Below are 26,275 nucleotides of genomic sequence, written 5' to 3'. Positions count from 1 at the left end.
ATGGTCCCCAACCCCCAGGCCGCGGACCGGTACCGGTCCGTGGGCCATTTGGTAACGGTCTGCAGAGAAAGAATAAATAACTTAAATTATTTCCGTTTTATTTATATTTAAGTCTGAATGATGTTTTATTTTTTAAAAATGACCAAATTCCCTCTGTTACATTCGTCTAAGACTCACTCTTGACACTTGTCTCGTAAGTTCGACACTTATATACATATTTAAAAATACCACAGTTTTTACGCCGGTTGCATAATTTTATTTTGTGCATTTATCTGTTCCACCCTAAAGGCCGGTCCATGAAAATATTTTCTGACATTAAACCGGTCTGTGGCCCATAAAAGGTTGGGGACCACTGCTCTAATGTACATTTGAAAATTGCTAAGAGAAAAAATTATAACTACATATGGTGATAGATGTTAGCTAGACTTATTGTATGATCATTTCACAATATATGAATAAAAAATCATTGTTACCGGCCAGGGCACACAGGAGAAGCGCCCATTTGCTTCTCTACCCCTCCGCCGCGCTTTCCTCTCTGTCTCTCTCTTCCCCTCCCGCAGCCAAGGCTCCATTGGAGCAAAGATGGCCCGGGCGCTGGGGATGGCTCCTTGGCCTCTGCCCCAGGCGCTAGAGTGGCTCTGGTCGCAAGATGGCGACACCCCGGAGGGGCAGAGCATCGCCCCCTGGTGGGCAGAGCCTCGCTCCTGGTGGGCGTGCCGGGTGGATCCCGGTCGGGCGCATGCGGGAGTCTGTCTGACTGTCTCTCCCTGTTTCCAGCTTCAGAAAAAAAAAAAAAAAAAAAAATCATTGTTATGCACCTGGAACTAATATGATATGTCAGTTATATTCCAGTAAAAAATTTTCAATGAAAACCACATAAAATTATATAAGTAAGCTTACATTAGCATATTTTTATTACCGACCCTTTAATAAACATTATATTCTATATGGAAGTTAATTTGGAGAATGCCAATTATATGTAGAAAAATATGTACTCAGCCACACATGTTTGGAGCTCTCTTTAGGCACAGGTCATGACTTCAATCTTGTGGTATTAGTTCCCACTGTGTTTATACAGTAGCTTCACAATGAATAATTATGATTTATAGTTGGTGATTATAAAGGCAAAGAAATAGAACTTGACTTACTTTAATTCTATCATTCAATGTAACCAGCTGAAATTTTGTGTTGAAATTTAAAAAAATAAAACAGTGCAAAATGAGAGGCAAAATATTTTTGTTTCATTAAGTGCAAATTTTAGCTCATACATGAAATATTTTACTGAATTTGAATTATACTTTTGATATGGAAGTTTATTCTTTAAAAACTGTTAGTTGAAAAAAACTGTTGTTTTATTTTTATTTTTTATTTTATTTTTGTTTTGTTTTGTTTTATTTTAAAGTGAGAGATGAATCAGGAAAATAATGTCATATCAGTGGTGCAATTTAGCAGTTTTGTGAACTAAAATTCACTTTAGCCTGGACAGTGGTGCCACAGCGGATAGAGCATCAACCTAGGACACTAAGGTCCCAGGTCCAAAACCCCGAGTTTGTTGGCTTGAGTGTGGGCTCACCAGCTTGAATGTTAGGTTGCCAGCTTGAGCGGGGGATCATCGACATGATCCCATGGTTGCTCGTTTGAGCCCAAAGATCACTGTCTTTTTTTTTTTTTTTTTTTTTTAAATATTTATTTATTTATTCATTTTAGAGGAGAGAGAGAGATTGAGAGAGAGAGAGAGAGAGAAGGGGGGAGGAGCAGGAAACTTCAACTCCCATATGTGCCTTGACCAGGCAAGCCCAGGGTTTTGAACTGGCAACCTCAGCATTCCAGGTCAACGCTTTATCCACTGCGCCACCACAGGTCAGGCCCAAAGATCACTGTCTTGAAGCTCAAAGTCACTGAGTTGAGCAAGTGGTCACTGGCTCAGCTGGAGTCCAGTGATCAAGGCCATATGAGAAAACAATCAATAAACAACTGAAGTGATACAACTATGAGTTAATGCTTCTCATCTCTCTCATTTCCTGTCTCTCGCTCTCTTTAAAAAAACTCTTTAGTTGTTGAAAGATCATTCACATAAGGTATTATATCAGTCTATATTAAAAGAATAAAAGTATCAGAGTTCAAAAAGGTAGATATGAAAATGATTGAAATAAATAGTTGTATTTTTTCACTATATATTAACTGTATATATTTATTTAACTGGCATGAATATACATACAAAGATTTGTAAAAGAAAATTTTCACTTTTACATTTCTGGCCATTATTATTATTAATTTCATTTCATGCTTATTTATTTGAAATATGAAATTTGAATTATGAAAATAATTTTACCCTACAGAAGAGTGAGGTATTAAAAAATGACCTGCTCTATGTCACTGTCAAATGATTCATTCCACAATATTTTCTTAATTTATTTATTTTCTTTTTAGAGAGAGAGAGAGAGAGGAAGGGAAAATGAGAGAGAAGCATCAATTTGCTGTTCCACTTATTTATGCATTTATTGGTGGATTTCTGTATATGCTCTGACCAGGGGTCAAACACACAACCTTGGTGTATTGGGATGATGCTCTAACCGAGTGAGCCATACAGTGAGGCTCCCCACAAATATTTTCTTAGTGCCATGTTGGGAAACGCACTAGGCACATGGTAACTGGCAGAGGCATCAAATCAGTCAACACGGCCCCAGGAGACTGATACCTTAACAGGTGTTCACCGTAGAAGCATAGTGTTAGATTCAGGGAGTACTGACATGCGGGGGCTGCCAAGAGTGTACAAGGTCCCTGTGATGCTGAGAACAAAGAGTTCAGCAACATCCTGCATTGAGTCAGAGACCCTTATCAGAAGTTTATGTTTGAAATTCTCCACTGAGCAATACCACCCCCCCACTCCCGTAACTGCGCACGACCTCCCTAGCCAATGACTAACAGCCACATCAGCTTCTGTATGATGCTTGCTCATCCTAGATAGCCATCCTATAAAAAGGAGCCATTTTAGGCCCTGGCCGGTTGGCTCAGCGGTAGAGCGTCGGCCTAGCGTGCAGAGGACCCGGGTTTGATTCCCGGCCAGGGCACACAGGAGAAGCGCCCATTTGCTTCTCCACCCCTCCGCCGCACCTTCCTCTCTGTCTCTCTCTTCCCCTCCCGCAGCTGAGGCTCCATTGGAGCAAAGATGGCCCGGGCGCTGGGCATGGCTCTGTGGCCTTTGCCTCAGGCGCTAGACTGGCTCTGGTCGCAACATGGCGACGCCCAGGATGGGCAGAGCATCGCCCCCTAGTGGGCAGAGCGTGGCCCCATGGTGGGCGTGCCGGGTGGATCCCGGTTTGGGCGCATGCGGGAGTCTGTCTGACTGTCTCTCCCTGTTTCCAGCTTCAGAAAAATGAAAATAAAATAAAATTAAAAAAAAAAAAAGGAGCCATTTTAGAAGCTCGTGGCTGCAGTGCTCCACTCTCTTCGGAGGCGTGGGTTGCCTGCAGTCCCTGCGCAGGTTTGGGGGGCTGCAGTGTTCCCCTGTGTGGGTTACCTGCAGTCCCTGTGCAGGTTTGGGGGGTTTCAGTGCTCCCTTGCATGGGTTGCCTGCAGTCCCTGTGCAGGTTTGCAATAAAACTTATAAAATTCACTTTGTGTCTGCTGTGGCCTATCTCGCCGGGATGTAACACATAGCCACTATTTCTCAAGAGCCTGCTCTTAGCTCCATACCAGGCTAGTGGTGGGAGACACAAAGAGAATGTAGGACTATTGTTATCTTACCTGTTACGAGAGAGTAAAAGTCTCTGAGTTCACCAAAGGCCCATTGTCTATTCGGATCCTGGGTCTTGTCTTGTTGTTTTTAAATTTTTATGGGAGTTGATGCTTCCTGCTCCTCCTCCTCCTCTCTCTCCCCCCTTCTCTAAAATGAATAAATAAAATCTTTAAAAAAATTTTTATTTATTGATTTGAGAGGAGAGAGTGAGAGTGAAAGGGTGGGGAGGAGCGGGAAGTATCAACTATAGTGGTTGCTTCTCATATGTGCCTTGACCAGGCAAGCCTGGGGTTTTGAACTGGCAACCTCAGCATTCGAGGTCTATGCTCTATCCACTGCACCATCACAGGTGAGGCAGGCCTGTCCTTTCTTGACTTACCAATATTGCTCCTATAATTAAGCCCTCTCTCTGCTTCAGTATTGTTTTCTTTTTATTGGTGGATCCCTGTCAGCCTCCCTTAATCCCCCTTCCAACCATCACTTCATTTCTCCACTCCCATTCATAGCAAAGCTTCTTTGAGAGTTGTTTATGGTGTCTCAGTGTCTCCATCTCAGCAGTGCCTGTTTTCTCCCCACTCCAGTCAGCTTCTGTCTCCTCTGTAACTGCTTGTCAGTCACCAGTAACCTCCATCTTGCCAAAACCAATGGGCACTCACCTGGTTCTTTTTTAAGATTTTATTTATTCATTATAGAGAGGAGAGAGAGAGAGAGAGAGAGAGAGAGAGAAGGGGGGAGGAGCAGGAAGCATCAACTCCCATATGTGCCTTGACCGGGCATGCCCAGGGTTTTGAACCGGCAACCTCAGCGTTTCCAGGTTGACGCTTTATTCACTGCGCCACCACAGGTCAGACTCACCTGGTTCTTAGCAACATCTGATGCAGATGAACAGTCCCTCTTTTAAGTGTGGGCTTCTCTTGGCTTCTTAAAATAGAGTCTCCTGACTTTTTCCCTACTTCTCTGGCTGTGATTTCTAGAATCTCTTTGGATGACCACACTGCTCTGCTGGGCCTTAAATATAGGAGGTCTCCAGCCTTTGTCTATTTTACTCTAATGGCTTTATAACCACCATGTCTATGCTGACCACACCCAAATTTACGGTACATTCACAGTCCTGGCCTCTCCCTGAGTGTATTTCACAGCCATCTTAAAATCAACATGTCTAAAGTGGAATTCTTGTTTCAGTTGCTTGCAAATCCGCTCCCTTCCCATTTCTCCATATCATCAAATGGTGCAGTCACTGCTCAGATGCTCAAGCCAAAAATCTAGGAATTATCTTTTTTTTTTTTTTTTTTACAGAGACAGAGAGAGAGTCAGAGAGAGGGATAGATAGGGACAGACAGACAGGAACAGAGAGAGAGGAGAAGCATCAATCATTAGTTTTTTGTTGCAACACCTTCGTTGTTCATTAATTGCTTTCTCATATGTGCCTTGTCCATAGGGCTACTGCAGACCGAGTAACCCCTTGCTCGAGCCAGTGACCTTGGGTCCAAGCTGGTGAGCTCTGCTCAAACCAGATGAACCTGCGCTTAAGCTGGTGACCTCGGAGTCTTGAACCTGGGTCCTTCTGCATCCCAGTCCGATGCTCTATCCATTGTGCCACCGCCTGGTCAGGCGAATCATCTTTGATTCCTTTTTTCCTCCCAGGCCTTTATTACTCCAATTCATTATCAAATCTGTCCCATTTAATTCTAACATATTCTCTAATCACTGTCATCAACCCCCACCAAACAATGACATCTTTTTTGGGAGAGTTTTTTTAGCTTTCTAACTGGTTCCCTGCTTCCATCTTGTCCCCTATAACTCATAAGCCTCAAAGGAGCCCAATGATTGCTTTAAAAACTTACCTAAATTAGATCACATCAATTTCCTGCTTAAAATATTTCATTGGCTTCCCATCACACTTAGCATAAATAAAATCCAAGCTACTGTCCATGATCTTCAAGGCCCTGTCCTTCGGTCCTCATGTTATTCCTCTCTCCCCTTGCTCACGTCACTAAGGCCACCTGGCTGTCCTATTTTTCGCTTAGCACGCCAAGCTCTTTCTTGACTCAGATCCCTTCAATCATCCTATCCATGGTTCCTTTTAGGCCCTTAGTTCTCAGCTCACATTTCTCTATTATGTTTTTTTCATAGGACTTGCCACCATAAAAAATTATATTATTGGCTTTATTATATTCATTTATCGTCTGCCCATATAGAATGAAAATTCCTTGAGAGCAAGGACTTTGTACTGTCTTGTTTGCCACTGTATCCCTAGTTCCAAAAAAAAATTGCCTGACACATAGTAGGTACTCCATACAGATCATAGCATAAAGGCATTGTGCCATGGAGCTCCCAGCCCTGGGCTTGTCTGCAGAAGGGACAGGCGTCTCTAGTGGAGAAGATCCGGGCCTCCCGGAGCTTATACGACAAGAGCCGGGACCTGGTTGGGTGACGGTGCTCTCCAGTCTGCAGAGGCCCTACAGCCGGATCTGCCTCTCTCTCCAGTCTCCTTCGAGGCTTCTCCATTCAGAGGTCAACAAAGCCAGGCTGCAGTCTGAAACCTGTGTCCCCACCTCCATTTGGGCCTAGGATGCTCAGGTGAAGGATGGATAGGGTGGTGGGTGGGGCGGACGTAAGACGTGTGGTGAAGGTCTGAGGTCGTGGCCCTGATTTGGCCCGCAGTCAGACAGGGTGGGGTTACGGCTGCTGGGTGGGTCCGTGGGTGCGGCCCTTGACCCCGCCCCCCACCGGCGCCTGCCGGCAGCAGTGGAACGCTGTCATTGTGGCGTGGTGATATGCGGCACACGACTTGCGACGACAAGGTGGCTGGGCTCTGCTTTGCTCTGCTTTGAGATAGGCCTGCACACAGTTCCGAGGTGTAGCGGAACCCAGGCTGAGATGGAGCACGAGTTCGAGGGGCTGAGCCAGTGGCAGGCGGCCCTGCAGCAGTTCACAGAGGTGGGTCAGGCATCAGCCCCGGGCCGCGCGTGGGAAGTGGAGCGGAGCAGAGGTTTGGGCCGGAGGAGTTGGAGGGACGGGGTTGGGAGGGATGCGAGATCATGAGTCATTATAGTAAATGAAATTGCAAAAAATAATCCCATTTCTTTATTCAATTAATATTCACCGAGCCTTAACGCCTGTTAGCCACCAGGAGAGGGATTTGAGTGCTGAGGAAAGAAGGCAAAGTTAGCAATTCAGTGGGACACGTGTAGGGAAGAAAAATTAACTATTTACTAGAGCCCTACAAAATGGCAGGCCTTTGTGAAACCCTGGGAATACATGGTTGGTTTTCTATGAGACATGATTACCATTTTATTAATAAATCACTGAATGATTGAAAGTGTATGTACTGTGACGGAGAAGTACAGGGACTTCGGGGGGCAAACAGCAGAGGCGTTTGATCGGTTTAGGACACGGAGAAGACAGTGGACACTCTGGTTTGGGACTGGGGGACTGGTTGGGTGAAGGGTTTGCAGGTCCTGAGCTGAGAAGAAGTGAGAGATGGGCTATGAAATAAGGCCAAGAGAGTGATGGGGAGTGGCCCCAGGAGAGGCGAGGCACGGATTCTGGCACCGTGGAGGTCATGCAGGGCTTGAGTTGGTTATTGCAAGAGCAGGAAGAAGCCCTTGATGAGTTTAACCATGATGAGTCTCAATTAGATTTGTATTTTTTCAAACTTAGATTTTCTTTTCTTTAAAAATGTATCGGCCCAGGCCAGTTGGCTCAGTGGTAGAGCGTCGGCCTGGTGTGCGGAGGTCCCGGGTTCGATTCCCGGCCAGGGCACACAGGAGAAGCGCCCATCTGCTTCTCCACCCCTCCCCCTCTCCTTCCTCTCTGTCTCTCTCTTCCCCTCCCGCAGCCGAGGCTCCATTGGAGCAAAGATGGCCCGGGCGCTGGGGATGGCTCCTTGGCCTCTGCCTCAGGCGCTAGAGTGGCTCTGGTCGCAGCAGAGCGACGCCCCGGAGGGGCAGAGCATCGCCCCCTGGTGGGCAGAGCATCGCCCCTGGTGGGCGTGCCGGGTGGATCCCGGTCGGGCGCATGCGGGAGTCTGTCTATCTATCCCCGTTTCCAGCTTCAGAAAAATACAAAAATAAAAATTAAAATTAAAAATGTATCGATTGATTTTAGAGAGAAAGGAAGAGAGAAACAGAAACATCGATCGGTTCCTGTATGTGTCCTGAGCAGGGCAAATCTGCAACCTTTGTGTATCGGGCTGATGCTTCTAACCAACTAAGCTATCCGGCCAGGGTTAGATTTCCATTTTTTCCAAAGTGTGTTCTGGTGGTTACGGGCAGAATTCAAGGCAATAGTTAGAAAGCTATTGTGATAATCCAAGTGGAAATTAAAACGGTGGCCTAACTAGAGAGGTGACAGTGGCGATGGGTATCCTGGAGATGCTTCGGACGTGGACACCCCAAGAATTGGTAATTGCTTTGATCTTCTAGGTGGTGAGGGAGGTATCCGGTAACAGCTTTCTGGTGAGAATCATCATGACATTTTCTGAGAAAGGACAGGAGCAGCAGAAACAGGATTAAGTTTTTTATTTTTTCTCCTTGGGAGTGCCTTGGGGGTGGGTAAGGATGATCAGGAATTTTGGACATAGTCCAGAGTGCCTGTGGGCTATCCTTCCTGATGGATCCGAGCATTAGGCAGCTGGAGATTCAGGAGAGATCAGCCCTGGAGCTATTGTTTGAAGAATAATTGGAAAATAAACAGAAATGGATCATTAGCATGAGAAAGAGAGCACCTAGGAAACCTGCAAAGGAGACTAAGAAGGAGGCAGGCTGGAGAGAAGGGAAGGAGAAATCTAGGACTATGCAAGTGTGTGTCAAGGTGTTCCTACAAATGTGTTCCTGAGGCCACGGGAAGGAAACATTTCAAGAAGAGTGTAGCCAGTAGACTCAAGCTCCTGAAAGGTCAGGCAGAAAGGAGTCTGACAAGGTTTTAGGTTTAGTGACATGGGGGACATTGGTGATTTTTTTTTTTTATATATATATATTTTTATTATTTTTTACAGAGACAGAGAGTAAGTCAGAGAGAGGGATAGACAGGGACAGACAGACAGGAACGGAGAGAGATGAGAAGCGTCAATCATCAGTCTTTCCTTGCGCCTTGCAACACCTTAGTTGTTCATTGATTGCCTTCTCACATGTGCCTTGACCGCGGGCCTTCAGCAGACCGAGGAACCCCTTGCTGGAGCCAGCGACCTTGGGTCCAAGCTGGTGGGCTTTTGCTCAAACCAGACGAGCCCGCGCTCAAGCTGGCGACCTCGGGGTCTCGAACCTGGGTCCTCCGCATCCCAGTCCAACGCTCTATCCACTGCACCACCACCTGGTCAGGCACATTGGTGATTTTTTTCCCCCCCGTTGGTGATCTTTATGCAAGTTCATTCTATGGAGTGATGGGGGCCAGAGTGAATTTGGGGGAATAATAGGTAAGGAAGTGGTAAGGTGAGTTTAGATATTTTCCAAAAAGTTTGACTGTGAAGGATTAGAAAAATAAGAAACTTGGAGGGAGAAGGGTATGGACACTCCAGAAATACTCATCTATTAGTATTAGGCCCCAGATAAATATCCATTATTTATCTGGGACATATTACCTGTCTACTTATGCTAGTTGCTGAGCATATAGTGTTGAAAAGAGGAGCTCCTCAACACTTTTAAGGTTTAAAGATTTTTTTTTTCTCTCCATAGTCAAAGCATTATCAAACCGAGCCCTGGCCAGTTGGCTCAGTGGTAGAACATCGGTCCAGATTGTGGAAGTCCCAGGTTCTTTTCCTGCTTAGGGCACACAGAAGTGCCCATCTACTTCCCCACTTCTCCCCTTCTCTTTCTCTCTTCCTCTCTCTCTCTCTCTCTCTCTCTCTCTCTCTCTCTCTTCCCCTCCTGCAACCATGGCTCAAATGATTTGAGCAAGTTGGTCCCATGCTGAGGATAGCTCCATGGCCTCACCCCAGAGGCTAAAATAGCTTAGCAACTGAGCAGCAGCCCAAGATGGACAGAGCACCCCCACCCCTAGGGTGTTTGCTGCAAGGATCCTGGTCAGGGGGCATGCAGGAGCCTGTCTGCCTGCCTCCCCACCTCTCACTGAATAAAAAAAAAAAAAAAATCAAACCTATCAAAATTGATGGTAGATGATCTCTTAAATGTCATCTTAGTGCAATTCTTTTTTTATTTTTTTCATTTTTCTGAAGCTGGAAACAGGGAGAGACAGTCAGACAGACTCCCGCATGCGCCCGACCGGGATCCACCCGGCACGCCCACCAGGGGCGATGCTCTGCCCACCAGGGGGCGATGCTCTGCCCATCCTGGGCGTCGCCATGTTGCGACCAGAGCCACTCTAGCGCCTGGGGCAGAGGTCACAGAGCCATCCCCAGCGCCCGGGCCATCTTTGCTCCAGTGGAGCCTTGGCTGCGGGAGGGGAAGAGAGAGACAGAGAGGAAAGCGCGGCGGAGGGGTGGAGAAGCAAACGGGCGCTTCTCCTATGTGCCCTGGCCGGGAATCGAACCCGGGTCCTCCGCACGCTAGGCCGACGCTCTACCGCTGAGCCAACCGGCCAGGGCTTAGTGCAATTCTTTTTTTTTTTTTTTTTTTTTTTTTTTTTATATATATTTTTTAAATTTTATTTATTATTATTTTTTACAGAGACAGAGTCAGAGAGAGGGATAGACAGGGACAGACAGACAGGAAAGGAGAGATCTGAGAAGCATCAATCATCAGTTTTTCGTTGCGCATTGCGACACCTTAGTTGTTCATTGATTGCTTTCTCACATGTGCCTTGACCGTGGGCCTTCAGGAGAGCGAGTAACCCTTTGCTGGAGCCAGTGACCTTGGGTCCAAGCTGGTGAGCTTTTGCTCAAACCAGATGAGCCCGTGCTCAAGCTGGTAACCTCGGGGTCTCGAACCTGAGTCCTTCCGCATCCCAGTCCGACGCTCTATCCACTGTGCCACCGCCTGGTCAGGCGTTAGTGCAATTCTTATTCAAATTCTCTTAGTTGTCCCTAAAATATCCTTTAGCTCAGTGGTCCTCAACCTTTTTTGGGGCATGGACCGGTTTAATGTCAGAAAATATTTTCATGAACCGGCCTTTAGGGTGGGATGGATAAATGTATCACGTGACCGAGAAAAGCGTCAAGAGTGAGTCTTAGACGGATGTAACAGAGGGAATCTGGTCATTTTTTAAAAATAAAACATCGTTCAGACTTAAATATAAATAAAACAGAAATAATGTAAGTTATTTATTCTTTCTCTGCAGACCGGTACCAAATTGCCCACGGACCGGTACCAGTCCGCGGCTGGGGGTTTGGGGACCACTGCTTTAGCTGATATGTCCAAGCGAGGATCCAATTTCATACCACACATTGTATCTGGTTGCGGTATCCTTTGGATCTCTTTGAAATCAGAATGGTTTTCTTTTTGCCTGAGTAACTTGCCTTTTTCATGTTCCTTCTTGTGGATTTATCAGATTACTTTCTCATGGTATCATTTAGCTTGGCATTCTATCTTTTTATTACTTCCGAATTAAATGAGATCTTAAAGCTTAATTGGATTTTTAAATTTTTACTTATTTTTGTGACAGAGACAGAGAGGGACAGATAGGGACAGACAGACGGAAAGGGAGAGAGATAAGCACCAATTCGTTGCAGCACCTTAGTTGTTCATTGATTACTTTCTCATCTGTGCCTTGACCAGGGGGCTACAACAGACCGAGTGACCCCTAGCTCAAGCTGGTGAGCCTTGTTCAAACAAGATGAGCCTGTGCTCAAGCAGGTAACCTTGGGGTTTCAAATCTGGGTCCTCAGCGTCCCAGTCCGATGTTTTATCCACTGTGCCACTGCCTGGTCAGGCTTAATTGGATTCTTGATTTTTGGTAAGACTGTCTCATAGGTTCAGTAAACTTCATCTTGCGTTGTATCAGAAGGCTCACCTGGCTCTTCACATTTGGTGACTTTCAGCTTGGCCCTTGAATTGAGGTAACAAAAATCTTGAATGCTCTCTCCATTCAGGTTTATCTTTAGCCTTGCAGTCAGAAAGTAATCTGTGTACTGTTACCTTGGATGCATCCAAATGTCCCAGTTCCCCACCAAGCTTTCACCTACTGGTGAAAATACTCATTTTCTCCAACCAAAAGTTTCATTAGGGGTTGTAAAGTAATGATATTTTAATTCTACCATTCCCTCTACATTTATTACCATGTATTCTTCTGTAAAATAGGATTTTTCCTAAACAACTAGAATCATTTGGTGATTTAAAAATAATAGTTTTCTCCTGGAGAGACAGAATAAATGCTGAATTCTTTTGCGTCAATTCACAATGTGTAAAGCTGGGGTAGGAGCTGACCCTTTGTTACTTCTGGCTCATAAATTTTCATAGATTCAATCTTTTGAAATCAATATTCTTTTTGATTCTCAAATTTTCACAAATTTGGAGACCCCTTCTGTGTGCCTTTTTTTTTTTTTTTTTTTTTAACAGAGACAGAAAGAGTCAGAGACAGGGATAGACAGGAACAGACAGACAAGAATGGAGAGATGAGAAGCATCAATCATTAGTTTTTTAAGCGACACCTTAGTTGTTCATTGATTGCTTTCTCATATGTGCCTTGACCGCGGGCCTTCAGCAGACCAAGTAATCCGTTGCTCGAGCCAGCGACCTTGGGTCCAAGTCGGTGAGCTTTTGCTCAAACCAAATGAGCCCGCGCTCAAGCTGGCGACCTCTGGGTCTCGAACCAGGGTCCTTCCGCATCCCAGTCCGACGCTCTATCCACCGCGCCACCGCCTGGTCAGGCTCTGTGTACTTATCTTCCAAAACTACAACTCCCTAACCATTAAACAGCAACTTCCTAATTGTCCCCCACCTCACTTCTCAGTCCTGGGAAACCAACGTTATACTTTGTTTCTTTGGATTTGACTTCCTTGACTACCTCATATAAATGGAATCATACGTTATTTGTCCTTTTGTGACTGGTACATTCTACTTTGCATAATGTCTTCATAGTTCACTCCAGTTGAAGCATGTGCCAGAATTTCCTTCCATTTTAAGGCTGAATAATATTCTGTTAGATAGATATTCCATATACGTTTATCCATTCATCATTTGATGGACACTTGGGTAGCTTCCACATTTTTACTATTGTGGAAAAATGCTGCTCTGAACATGGTGGTACAAATATCTAGTCCAGTCCCTGCTTTTAATTCTTACAGATATAGACCCATAAGAGGAATAGCTGGACATATGATAATCTGTTGAGGAACCATTATACTGTTCTCCATAGTGGCTACATCATTTTGTATTCCCAACAGCAGTGCACAAGGATTCTAATTTGTTCACATCTTGCTAACAGCTTTTTTTTAACAGTTGTTTTTTTGATAATAGTCATTTTAATGGGTGTGAAGTAGTATCTCATTGTGGTTTTGATTTGCATTTCCCTATGCAAATGATTAGTGATGTTGAAGACCTTTTCATGTGTTTATTGGCCTTTTTGTATTTTTTTTTTTTTTTTTTTACTCTATCCCACCCCTCAAGGGTGGTGGCTCCATACCAATCTCTGAATCCTGCCGGAAACTACGCCAGTTGTAAGGCCAGGAGCCGTCATCGTGACCATTCACATGCAGGTTCCCATTGGATTCGGGCAGGCGATAAAGAAATGGCGGAGTCAGAGGATGGGGGGCCATCCTATTTATTGGTGTCTCACCAAGACAGGCAAACCACAAAAGAAGACAAGGGAAAAGCAGAAAACCAGCTCTTCCCATGAAGGGCAAGGGATCAGGGGAGCCCCTGCAATTGTGATAGCAGGAACTGTGTGTCTTTTTGTATGTTTTTGAAGAAATGTCTAGTCAAGTCCTTTGCCCATTTTTGAATTGGGTTGTTTTTTCATTAAGTTTTAGGTGTTTGTTTTCTTTTTGAGGAAGTGAGATAGTGAAACAGACTCCTGCATGCATCCTGACCAGGATCCATCTAGCTACCCTTGTGTAGGGCCGATGGTCGAATCAACCGAGCTATTTCCAGCACCTGAGGCTGACACACTTGGCCCAACTGAGCTATCCTCAGTGTCTGGAGCAATACTTGAACAAATTGAGCCACTGGCTGCAGGAGGGGAAGAGGGAGAGAAGCAGATGGTCTTTTCACATGTGTGCCCTGATGGGAATCAAACCCTGGATGTTCATATGAGGGACTGATGCCTTATCCATTGAGCCAACCGGCCAAGGCCAAGGAGGTTTTTAAATATATATTCTGAATATTAATCTCTTACCAGATATGTGAATTGCAAAATTTTTTTTTTCCATTCTGTTCTTTGCCTTTATACCATTGATAGTGTCCTGTTTTGTTTATGCCTTTGGTGACAATCTGAGAAATCATTGCCAGATCAAATGTCATGAAGCTACTCCATCTTTTCTTCTAAGAATTTTATGGCAACATTTATTGAAAAGATAGTCCATTGAATGGTCTTGGCAACCTTGTTGAAAATCACTTGACCATGTATGTGAGGGTTTACTTCTTGACTCTATTTCTTTCTGTTGGTCTATAGGTCTATCCTTAATGCCAATGTCATATTGTTTTTTTTTGTTTGTTTGTTTGTTTTTACAGAGACAGAGAAAGAGGGTCAGAGAGAAGGATAGACAAGGACAGACAGACAGGAACAGAGAGATGAGAAGCATCGATCATTAGTTTTTCGTTGCGCATTGCAACACCTTAGTTGTTCATTGATTGCTTTCTCATATGTGCCTTGACCGTGGGCCTTCAGCAGACCGAGGAACCCCTTGCTCGAGCCAGCGACCTTGGGTCCAAGCTGGTGAGCTTTTGCTCAAACCAGATGAGCCTGCGCTCAAGCTGGTGACCTCGGGGTCTCAAACCTGGGTCCTTGGCATCCCAGTTCGATGCTCTATCCACTGCACCACCGCCTGGTCAGGCATATTGTTTTGACTATTGTAACTTTGTAGTAAGTTTTGAATGAGCAAGTGTAACTTAACCAATTTTGTTGCTCTTTTTCAAGATTTTTTTTTTTTTTACTATTTGGGCTTTCGTGTGATTTCATATGAATTTTAGGGTGGATTTTTCTATTTTTGCTCCCCAAAAAGGATTTTGATAGAGATTGTGTTGAATTTATAAATTGCTTTGGGTAACATCAACATCATAACTCTTAAATTCTCTAATCCATGAACATATCTTTTCATTTATTTAAGTCTTTAATTTCTTTCAGGCATGTTTTATAGTTTTCAGGGATTAAGTTAACTTTGGTTATTTCTAAGTATTTAATTTTTTTATGCTATCATAATTGAATTGTCTTCCTAATTTTCTATATGTATCCTAATATGTTGCTGAATTTGTTAATTAGTTCTAACAGGTTTGTGTCCGTGTATATGGAGTCGTTCAGATTTTCTGCACATAAGATTGTGTTACCTGAGAACAGATAGTTTTACTTCTTTTTTCAATTTGGATGCTTTTTGTTTCTTTTCTTGCTTAATTCTTCTGGCTAGAACTGCCGATAATAATGTTTTGGGTTTTTTTTTTTGTTTTTTTTTTTGTATTTTTCTGAAGCTGAAAACGAGGAGGCAGTCAGACAGACTCCCGCATGCGCCTGACCGGGATCCACCCGGCACGCCCACCAGGGGGCGATGCTCTGCCCACCAGGGGGCGATGCTCTACCCATCTGGGGCGTCGCTCTGTTGCGACCAGAGCCACTCTAGCGCCTGGGGCAGAGGCCAAGGAGCCATCCCCAGCGCCCGGGCCATCTTTTGCTCCAATGGAGCCTCGGCAGCAGGAGGGGAAGAGAGAAACAGAGGAAGGAGAGGGGGAAGGGTGGAGAAGCAGATGGGTGCCTCTGCTGTGTGCCCTGGCCGGGAATGGAACCCGGGACTTCCGCACGCCAGGCCGACGCTCTACCACCGAGCCAACTGGCCAGGCCCAATAATGTTGAATGGAGGAGGTAAAAGTGGATATGGTATACTTGTCTTGTTCCTGATCTTAAAGAAAGGCCTGCAGTCTTTCACCTGAGTATGTTAGCAGTGAGTTTTTCATGAACGCCCCTTATTATGTTGGAAGTTTCTTTCTATTTCTAGTTTTTGAGTAATTTTTATTTTTTTATTTAAAATTTTTTTTTTACAGAGACAGAGAGTGAGTCAGAGAGAGGGATAGATAGGGACAGACAGACAGGAACGGAGGGAGATGAGAAGCATCAATCATCATTTTTCATTGTGACACCTTAGTTGTTTATTGATTGCTTTCTCATATGTGCCTTGACCGCGGGCCTTCAGCAGACCGAGTAACCCAGCAACCTTGGGTCCAAGCTGGTGAGCTTTTTGCTCAAGCCAGATGTGCCCGCACTCAAGCTGGCAACCTCGGGGTCTCAAACCTGGGTCTTTCCGCATCCCACTCCGACGCTCTATCCCACTACGCCACTGCCTGGTCAGGCTTGAGTGATTTTTAATCATGAAAAGGTGTTGAATTATTTCATGCCTTTTCTGCATCAGCTGAGATTATGTGTTTTTCCCCTTCATTTATTACATTGATTGATTTTCATATGTTGATCAACATTTCTGGGATAAATTCCACTATCTCCTAATGTTGGATAATCAGCTAATGTGCTGATGGATTTGATTTGCTAATGTTTGTTGAAGATTTTTGCATCTATATTCATAACAGTTTTGATCTATTGTTTTCTTTATTTGTGATGTTTTTGTCAGGCTTCTATATTTTGTCAGATAATGATGGTTTCATAAAACGAGTTAGGAAGTATTCCCTTCTTCAGTTTTTGGAAAGAATTGGAAAAACGTTGATGTTCTTCCTTAAATGTTCAATGTTATAAACATTTAAAGTGCGCAGCTTGCCTGACCAGGTGGTGGCGCAGTGGATAGAGCGTCAGACTGGGATGCGAAGGATCCAGGTTCAAGACCCCGAGGTCGCCAGCTTGAGTGTGGGCTCATCTGGTTTGAGCAAAAGCTCACCAGCTTGGACCCAAGGTCGCTGGCTTGAGCAAGGGGTTACTCGGTCTGCTGAAGGCCCGTGGTCAAGGCACATATGAGAAAGCAATCAATGAACAACTAAGGTGTTGCAATGCGCAACGAAAAACTAATGACTGATGCTTTTCATCTCTCCGTTCCTGTCTATCTCTCTTTCTTTTTCTTTTTTTTTAAAGATTTTATTTATTCATTATAGAGAGGGGGGAGAGAGAGAGAGAAGGGGGGAGGAGCAGAAAGCATCAACTCCCATATGTGCCTTGACCAGGCAAGCCCAGGGTTTTGAACCGGCAACCTCAGCGTTTCCAGGTTGACGCTTTATCCACTGCACCATCACAGGTCAGGCTGTCTATCTCTCTTTCTGACTCTCTCTCTGTCTCTGAAAAAAAAAAAAGTGTGCAGCTTAATGAATAATCACAAAGTAAAGACTTGTGAAGCAATGTCATACCACAGAAACCCCTCCAGGGGCCTCCTACTTCTCCTCTAATATAAATTGTAGCCTATTGTCAGGACATAACTTCCTTGAATTCCTCTATTTCTGCTCTGTGATTCTGTAATTGGTGTAAAAGATTTGTGGCAGCATTTTTCTGATGAATTTTATCTTTCTTTTGAGAAATTACCATCTTTAATTTTTTTATTCTTTTTTAATTTATTTTTATTTATTTTTATTTTTTTAGCGAGAGAGAGAGAGGGACAGACAGGAACAGAGAGAGATGAGAAGCATCAGTTTTTCATTGTGACACCTTAGTTGTTCATTGATTGCTTTCTCATATGTGCCTTGACCACGGGCCTTCAGCAGACCGAGTAACCCCTTGCTCAAGCCAGCGACCTTGGGTTCAAGCTGGTGAGCTTTTTACTCAAAACAGATGAGCTCTTGTTTAAACTGGCGACCTCGGGGTCTCGAACCTGGGTTTTCCGCATCCCAGTCTGATGCTCTATCCACTGCGCCACCGCCTGGTCAGGCAGTTTTCTCAGTTTTGTTGACAGTGTAGTTTGTGGAATATATTTGCTCTCTTTGTTGCTTTTTATGAAATAATAAACAAAAACATCACAAGGAGGAAATGAGATATGTCACACCTGAGCTTCCTCTGTCCTATCAGCCAGACCTGCATCTCAGAAAAGCCCAGCTGGAGAATGGCCTAGGGGGAGGATAATTGAAAGAAGTGATGATGTAGGTTTGGGCTCAGGTGGAGTCTTGCAATGGGGAGGAATTTGAGACTGGAATTTGAACCTGTGAGACTGGAATTTGAAGTAGGATGAATTTCACACACCCTCCCTCTTTCTTACTCCAAGGATGCTGAGAAGTCAGTGTGCAGCTTGGACATGTCTTCATCTCTCAGAAGCAGTAGAGTGCACGCCTCTTGGAACCATGACTCATCAGGCATTCAACACATCCTTCCGTGTCCACAGCTGGAGAGGATCCCCCTGGTTTCTGCTGAGGCACCCATGCAGAATGCAAATGAAATGGGGCCACATCTCAGTGTATCCTTGCCTGAGCATGATGTGAACTGTTGCCCCCAAGTGGCTCTACTACCTTCCCAAATGACTTACTGTCGGGGAATGTCTCCTTCTCAACCAGGAAGAATGATTTTCAAGAGACCCCAGATGACATCTTCAGGAGAGCCAGGAGTGGCCATGACCTTCAAGGGGAATCCAGAGATGCCCCTCAATGGGCTACCAGTCACAGCTCCCAGTGGAATCCCAGTGATGTCCCACATTAGGGCACCAACAATGCCTTATTCTGGCCACCCAATAATGCCTTCCAATAGAGACTCTTTAACACCTAAAATGTTGTTGACCTCACCCATGCATTCTGCCGAGGGCCAGGCAATGCTCCCCTCTTTGGCTCAGATGTTGCCCCCTGGAGATCTCCACAATTGCAGAATGCCCCCACCTGGGTCCCCATCACTGCTGACTTCAGAATCCCAGGGCTCCTTTGTTAGCCAGACAGCCTTCCAGGAAGACCCCTTCCGCCCTGAGCAGCCCATACCTGCTCCACAAAGAGCAGAGCAGAATTGCATGGCTCAGGAAAGGGATCCCAGGAGGAGGTCCCTGGTTGCAAGGCCTTACTGCTGCCAGTATGAGGACTGTGGAAAAGCTTACACTAAGCGCTCCCATCTTGTGAGTCACCAACGCAAACACACAGGTAAATGAGGCGTCAGGCAGTTGGGGTGGGGTGGAGGAGTGTCTGGGCTTTAGATTTGTGCTGGGCCACTGGTTTGTCATGGCTGATGCTTAGCCTGTCAGCCTTCAACTTTGGGATCAAGCTACACTGTCCTCAGCACCTTGCTTTCCTACAGTCCAGAATGGTTGCACCGGGATGGTGGGGCTGCTGATTGTGCTATCCTTTTGATTCCTCAACCTTGATCCTCTTGCCTCATAGAGTGAGACTCCTTCCTTCCCACCTGCTGGCCTAAATTCCTCTACTTAATTCCTTTTCTCCCTTGTCACTTTCCCAGGTGAGAGGCCCTATAAATGCACGTGGGAAGGTTGTATGTGGTCTTTCTTCCGTTCTGATGAGCTTGGACGACACATGCGAATACACACCAAGTACCGACCACATAGATGTCATCAGTGTGGCCGACAGTTCATGAGATCTGACCATCTCAAGCAACATCAGAAGACTCACCTGCGCTTGCCAGGATCCCCCAATTCACAGGCAGACAATGGACAGACAGCTGGTCTTCCTGCTCCTGGTCTTTAGGTCAATGTCCTCTTCCCCTCATTTTGGCTTCTCCACCCAGATCGTGCCTGTCTCTGACTGACTAGTCTCTTTGTTGGGTATAGGCTTAGATGCAGACCAAGAAGGATTATGAGGCAGTGTTGAGTGACACCCATATGAGCTTTGGACCCTGTCAGGGGCTCTTCAAAAACTGTCTTGGATGCCCTTACGTCTTTAGGCCACCTACATTTGCTGAGTTTAGCCACATGGGAAGATAGAGCAAAATACATTGGGAGTTTTATTTAAAAGCTCTCTATCTTATGTTATTCTCCACCTTGAAACCCTTTAGTGACTCTGCTTTGCCTACTCCATAAAATCCAAGATAATTTCCTAATCTTGGCCTTCCACGTTTCCAGAGCCAGGCCACGTTCAGATCCTGGATTTACTCCTTACCAGCCATGTGACCTTGGGAATGGTCTTTGAGTACTGTGCCATATTTCCTCTTCTGGTAAATGAGAAAAACAGTATTGGATGGACTGTTTGGGACACATCTTATGTTTTGAATCAGATTCTATCCAGCACTTACTAGCCACGTGCCCAGAATTTCTGCCTCCTCCGACTACTTCCAGACTTGGATGGAATGCCCCACTGCAAGGGCATGGGATCTGGCATCTCAAGTAGCCACAAGCACCCCAGAAATGTGGGGGTTTATGCTCCTGGGATAATAATGTTTGACTCCTGAGAAGTGAGACAGACCCAGGCAGATAAATTTCTGCTTCCCTCCCATAAATGGCTGGAAGGCACCAGTTCTCCAAACAGTGCAGCCCATGGGGAGGTCCCCCAAGTGCCCAAAGAACACCTGTTGTGCTTCCTGGGGTCTTGTGAAGCAGGACCCCTCCTGCTCTCACCTTGTATTATCTCCTGTTCTCCCCTCCTTGCTTTCCTTTTCTCACTCTCAGTGCTTTGGGTTTACGCCACCCAAATAAAACATCGGTGCTTAGTTCTTGTTTGAGGCTGTTTTCTAGGTGAACTGGAGGTGGAAGGTGTTAGACTGAGGCTGAGAAGGACAGGCCCCACTGTAAACTTCCTGTCCTCTTTTTAGAGTTCAGGTGCCTGGATACAAAATATCATGTATTAAAGAGCCTGCCCTGCCTCTCCCCTAGGGTTAAGGGTATAGTGGCTATCCTGGCAACTCAGCCAGGTAGTTCAGAACCTCATTTCTGGACTTCTCAGCCAGCCATTTTACTGACCAGCAAACTGATAAGAACTTGCCCAAGCTCTCTAATGGCAGAGCTGGGATTCTAGCCAGCTTACTTACTCTACTTAGTTAGTAGATCTCTTAACTAAGATATGATGCCTTCTACAGGTGCTGCCTGTGCTTAGACTGATGCCGAGCACTGCCAGATGATGGCCACAGTGAGATGAGTCAGCACTGGTCCCTATGGTCCAGGAACCATTTGCTGTAGGAGCTGAGAGGTCCACATAGATGCATTGACCAAAGAGAGGAGGCTCACCTAAAGAGGAAGGTCAGAAAGGCTTTTTGGAAGAGCTCAGTAAGCAAGTGTATGTAATGTTTAGGAATCCCTTAAATGTTGAAGTAAACCAAGCAGGTAAATGAAGAGTAAAGAGAATTCCAAGCAGAGAGAACACTGTAACTGGCAACTGCTCAGAGGAGTCAGCCCACAAGTTTCCAATCATTTGGCAAGTATTTTTGAGCACACAGTTCAGAGAGCATCACAGCTGTGGGGACTCAACGGTGGATGGCGTGGAAACAATAAAAGAGTGTCAGAGAAGAGAGACTTCCCAAGGAGATGCTTGAGTCAGACCTGAAGGGCTCACGGGACTTAGCCAGACCTCTCACTTCCTGGATGCCTACCCTTGGTCGTGCTTGTGCTGGACACTAAGAACTCAGAACGTGACGGTGCCTGCTGCAGGACAGAAAGATCGTGGACAAAACTTCTGAAAGTGCTGCCAAGGTGAAGAACTGGACCTCCGGGCTCGAACGTATCCTGGGCAGCTGGGGAAGTCGCACAGCCTTGGCTCTGCCTGCCCCTCTCCCCCACCCTAATGCTTTTCTACATGGCCACCTTGCTCTGTTCCCCTGGTGGCCCCAGCGTACCTGAGCCAGGTATCCAGGTGACCTCTACCCAAATTCCAAGTAAGGGGAGTAGATATGATATTTTAAAAAGGTAGGACCAGAGGGTGGTCATTTGTGGCCCAATTACTGGCCCCAAAGACTCTGGTTTCAAGTACCAAAGATCACTCATTCCCATCTGGGCACCAGGTCCCTGCCATGGTGAGGGAGTGATCAGAGAAGAAATCAGTCTCTCCTTTAACCTGTGATTACCCTACACCAGGGGCCCCCAAACTTTTTACACAGGGGGCCATTCACTGTCCCTCAGATCGTTGGAGGGCCGGACTATAAAAAAAACTATGAACAAATCCCTATGCACACTGCACATATTTTAAAGTAAAAAAACAAAACAGGAACAAATAACAATATTTAAAATAAAGAACAAGTACATTTAAATCAACAAACTGACCAGTATTTCAATGGGAACTAGGCTCTTCTCCCTGACCACCAATGAAAGAGGTGCCCCTTCCGGAAGTGCAGTGGGCCAGATAAATGGCCTCAAGGGGCCGCATGTGGCCTGTGGGCTGTAGTTTGGGGACTCCTGCCCTACACCAAGTTCAGGCTAAGCCTCCTAGTATTATCTTGTTCAACATGAGGCAGAATAGCGGGTGGGAAGACATGGTGGGTTCTCTAAGACTGGTAGATGGCTGGGTGGTCTTGAGCAATTTATGTACCTATCTCTGCTTCAGATAGCAAGTGAGCAAGATTGAACTCAAACTAAAAAGATACAATAAATTACGTGCTTTAAAAAAAATGGTTTCTTTGGCTGCCTTAAGGGAAAGGAAGAGATTTCAGTGTTCCAGGTGAGAACTGGAGGAGGCTTAGACCAGGATGTGGAGGTGGAAGATTAGAAAGGTTTAGGAGTGATAATTGGATTTGGTTGAGGGAGTGATCATGGGTGACTCCAAGTTTTTGGCTTGTGTTATAATTAGCACAGAAGAATGAATGGACTTCATTAATTTTCTGTTTTTTATTATCTCTGTTACACATGCAAAGAGTTATTTTGTATGTATATAATTTAAAGAATAATAAAACTTTACTTTTGAAACCTTTGAGCTCCCCTCTCTGACCTCATTCCCCCATCCTTCATAGAGGTAACCGCTATTCTGAATTTTGGTTAATTTTTAAAAAAATTCTATTGATTTTATTTAGATGGAGAGAGAAATATCTATTTGTTGTTCTACTTCTTTATGTATTCATAGGTTTATTTTTTAAAAAAATAAAATTCATTTTAGAGAGAGAGAGAGAAGGGGATAGGGGGGTAGGAGCAGGAAGCATCAACTCCCATATGTGCCTTGACTTAGACAAGCCTGGAGTTTTGAACCAGCAACTTCAGCATTCCAAATCGATGCTTTACCCACTGTGCCATCACGGGTCAGGCCCCATAGGTTTATTCTTGCCTGTGCCCTGACCGGGGATTGAACCCGCAACCTCAGGGTATTGGGATGATTGTTTAACCAACTGAGCTACCCAGTCAAGTCAGGGCTTTGTTATCTTCCCTTTGCTTTAATTTGTTGTTTTTACCATATATGTATCTATTCTTTGTGTGTGTGTGTGACAGAGACAGAGAGAGGAACAGACAGAGTGGAAAGGAGAGAGATGAGAAGCATCAATTTTTTGTTGCAACACCTTAGTTTATCAGTGACTGCTTTCTCATATGTGCCTTGACCAGGGGGCTACAGCAGTCCGAGTGACCCCTTGCTCAAGCCAGCGACCTTGGGCTCAAGCTGGTGAGCTTTGCTCAAACCAGATGAGCCCGTGCTCAAAGTAGCGACCTCGGGATTTCGAACCTGGGTCCTCCACATCCCAGTCCGACGCTCTATCCACTGTGCCACCATCTGGTCAGGCTGTATCCTTTTTTTTTTTTTTTTTTTTTCATTTTTAGAGAGGAGAGAGACAGAGAGAGGAGAGAGAGACAGAGAGAGAGAAGGGGGGAGGAGCTGGAAGCATCAACTCCCATATGTGCCTTGACCAGGCAAGCCCAGGGTTTTGAAACGGCGACCTTAGCATTTCCAGGTCGACGCTTTATCCACTGCACCACCACAGGTCAGGCTGTATCTATTCTTAAACAATATATATTGTAATTGGTTTTAATGTTTTAAACTTTGTTTATTCTGTTTGGGGTCCATTGAGCTTCTTCAATCCAAAGTCTTATAGTCTTAATAAAATTTATAAAAACTTTGGCCTTTGTTTTGTCAATCTTTTGTCCCTCCCTCTCTCCTGACCCACAGTCAGCTCATATAATAGACTGCTTGATATTGTCCCGCAGGGTACTGAGGCCCTGTCCATTTTTTTCAGTCTTTACTTTTTCTGCTTCTTTTTAGATATCTTCATGCTAACCGATCTTTTCTTCCATAGTGTCTAATCAGTTCCAGAAAATGTGTTTTTCTTTTCAGATACTGTACTTTTTTTCTCTAGCAATTCCATCTGGATCCTTTAAAAAAAAAAATCTTCCCTGTCTATCCTTATCGTGCTCATGCTGTTCTCTATATTCTAAAACTGGTCCCCAACCCCCGGGCTGTGGAGCAGTACCGGTCCATGGGCCATTTGGTACCGGTCTGCAGAGAAAGAATAAATAACTTACATTATTTCCGTGTAAGGCCGGGTCTGTGAAAATATTTTCTGACATTAAACTGGTCTGTGGCCCAAAAAAGGTTGGGGACCACTGTTGTGAAGCATAGTTACAATAGCTGTTTTAATGCCTCAGATGCTCATATTTGTCATTTCTGGGTCTGTATTAACTGATGAAATTTATCCTGTAGTTGTCCTTATTCTCTTGTTTCTTTTAAAGTTTTTATTTATTGATTTTTAAAAAATTTTATTTTTTTACAGAGACACAGAATGAGTCAGAGAGAGATAGACAGGGACAGACAGGAATGGAGAGAGATAAGAAGCATCAATCATTAGTTTTTCATTGCACGTTGCAACACCTTAGTTGTTCATTGATTGCTTTCTCATATGTGCCTTGACTGCGAGCCTTCAGCAGACTGAGTAACCCCTTGCTGGAGCCAGCGGCCTTGGGTTCAAGCTGGTGGGCTTTTGCTCAAACCAGCTGAGGCGGTGCTCAAGCTGGCGACCTCTGGGTCTCGAACCTGGGTCCTCTGCATCCCAGTCCTATGCTCTATCCACTGCACCACCGCCTGGTCAGGCTATTTATTGATTTTTAAAGAGGAGAGAGAAAGTGGGGGGGGGGGAATGGGAAGCATCATCTCAGAGTTGCTTTTTGTATGTGTACCTTGACTGGGCAAGCCTGGGGTTTTGAACCGGCAACCTCAGCATTCCAGGTTGTTGCTCTATTTACTGCGCCACCACAGGTTAGGCTCTCCTGCTACTTTTAATGGCTGGTAATTTTTTACTGGATGCCAGACAATTGTAAATTTACATTGTTGGGTTTTGTTCCTTTAAATAGAGTTGGCTTTTCCTTCTGGCATGCATTTTACTTAGAATTTTTGGATCCTTTTGAGCCTTTTATCCTCAGAAAATTTTTATCTGTGGCTTACTTTTAAACTTTTTAAGGCCTGGCCCAAAACTCCTTTTTCTAGATATAATTGAGTCCCACTACTAAGGTAAAATCCTGAGGGTTCTGCCTGATCTGTGTATTAGTATGTCTCTCTATTCTGGCTAGTGGAAACAGACCTTTTCCAGCTCTGTGTGAGCTTCAAGCTTCCTGCCTACTTCTGGTCAGTGATCTTTTTCCTAGTCTTGGGTAACTCTTGTGTTTTGTCTGTACTCAGTCCAAGACTCAGAAGGACACTTCTCAAGATCTTGAGCATACGCTCTTAGCAAGATCAAGATCAGAGTATATACTCTGTCCCCTCAAGCGTTCTGCCTCACAAGTTCTAGCCACCTCAGTCTTCTCAAACTTCAGTCTGTGTCCTCAACGCAGACCTCCACGCTGTGTTTCGGGTTTCCTCCCTTTTCTCAGGGACTATAGTCCTGCGCTGCCTATTGTCCCCTGCTGAAATACACTGCTTCATGTATTTTGCATGGTTCTCTAGTTGTTGAAGTTAAATTCAGTGTCTTACTCCATCTTTAAAATAAATGCATCTAAATAGAATCATTGTAATGAATTCTGTGAATTTATTATTTTTGCTCACAATTATGCTTTTGTGATGATTAATGTCATATATGCATATGTAGTTGTTCATTTTCACTGTTGTTTATTATTCCATTATATCAATAAATGATTTATGTATTCTACTGGGTCACTTTCAATTTTTTTGTTTTTGAGAACAGTGCTTCCTTAAATATTCCTGATTCAACCTGCTGCTGCACTTGTGATAAGTTTTTGAAGCATTTTTCAAAGGGTAGTTATTAACTCAGTGGGTTGTGAGTTGACTAGAGAAACAGAAAGATTGAAGGGCAAGGTGGCAAACCTTGCTGAGCTTGGTGTCAGTGTAATTTATAAAACTGTTTCATCTACTCTGTTTTGGCGTTTTCTCCTATGGCATCAGTTGCTTCTGTAGTTGTGGATTTAGAGTCAGCAGGGGTTAAGGTTTTGTCAGGTGAGTTCCACAGCAGGACAAAGAGGAGAGTTTAAAGAATCCTGGAATTTAAGACAAGGTTGGGGTGGTGAGGGATGTGAAGTCCAGAGGAGGTTGAGGTATAGGCACAGTATAGCTGTCGATAAGTCCCAATGAAGTCAGACCACTGATGTGTTAGAAATAGTTGAGTGAGGCTGGAAAGAGAAATAGTGGTGGAGATTTGCACGTTGAGTAGGTGTTTTTGGAGGTGGAATGATGGTGAGATATGGGATGTGTATGCTGGAGTAGGGTGGACTAGAGGAGAAGGGTTTTGGAAATATAT

The 26,275-nt window shown here is 44.7% G+C and overlaps 1 protein-coding gene across 1 annotated transcript; it reads left to right on the top strand.

Annotated features, from left to right (window-relative positions):
- KLF17 (KLF transcription factor 17) lies at window positions 1-19,377 on the top strand. Its single transcript, XM_066266556.1, has 5 exons — window positions 1-51; window positions 6,096-6,164; window positions 6,404-6,679; window positions 17,967-18,819; window positions 19,133-19,377. The coding sequence occupies exons 1-5, from the start codon at window positions 1-3 to the stop codon at window positions 19,375-19,377; spliced, it is 1,494 nt and encodes a 497-aa protein (XP_066122653.1).
- Window positions 19,378-26,275: the final 6,898 nt, after the last annotated feature.

The sequence above is a fragment of the Saccopteryx bilineata genome, chromosome 3, assembly GCF_036850765.1.
Source record: "Saccopteryx bilineata isolate mSacBil1 chromosome 3, mSacBil1_pri_phased_curated, whole genome shotgun sequence".
NCBI classification, from domain to species: domain Eukaryota; kingdom Metazoa; phylum Chordata; class Mammalia; order Chiroptera; family Emballonuridae; genus Saccopteryx; species Saccopteryx bilineata.
This window is presented reverse-complemented; position numbering and strand designations above follow the sequence as displayed.

Coding starts and splice junctions, on each gene's coding strand:
- KLF17 (XM_066266556.1), top strand. CDS start 1: ATGGTCCCCAACCCCCAGGCCGCGGACCGGTACCGGTCCGTGGGCCAT. Junction 6,165..6,403: donor ACGACAAGAGCCGGGACCTG/GTTGGGTGACGG, acceptor TTTGGCCCGCAG/TCAGACAGGGTGGGGTTACG. Junction 6,680..17,966: donor CCCTGCAGCAGTTCACAGAG/GTGGGTCAGGCA, acceptor TCTTACTCCAAG/GATGCTGAGAAGTCAGTGTG.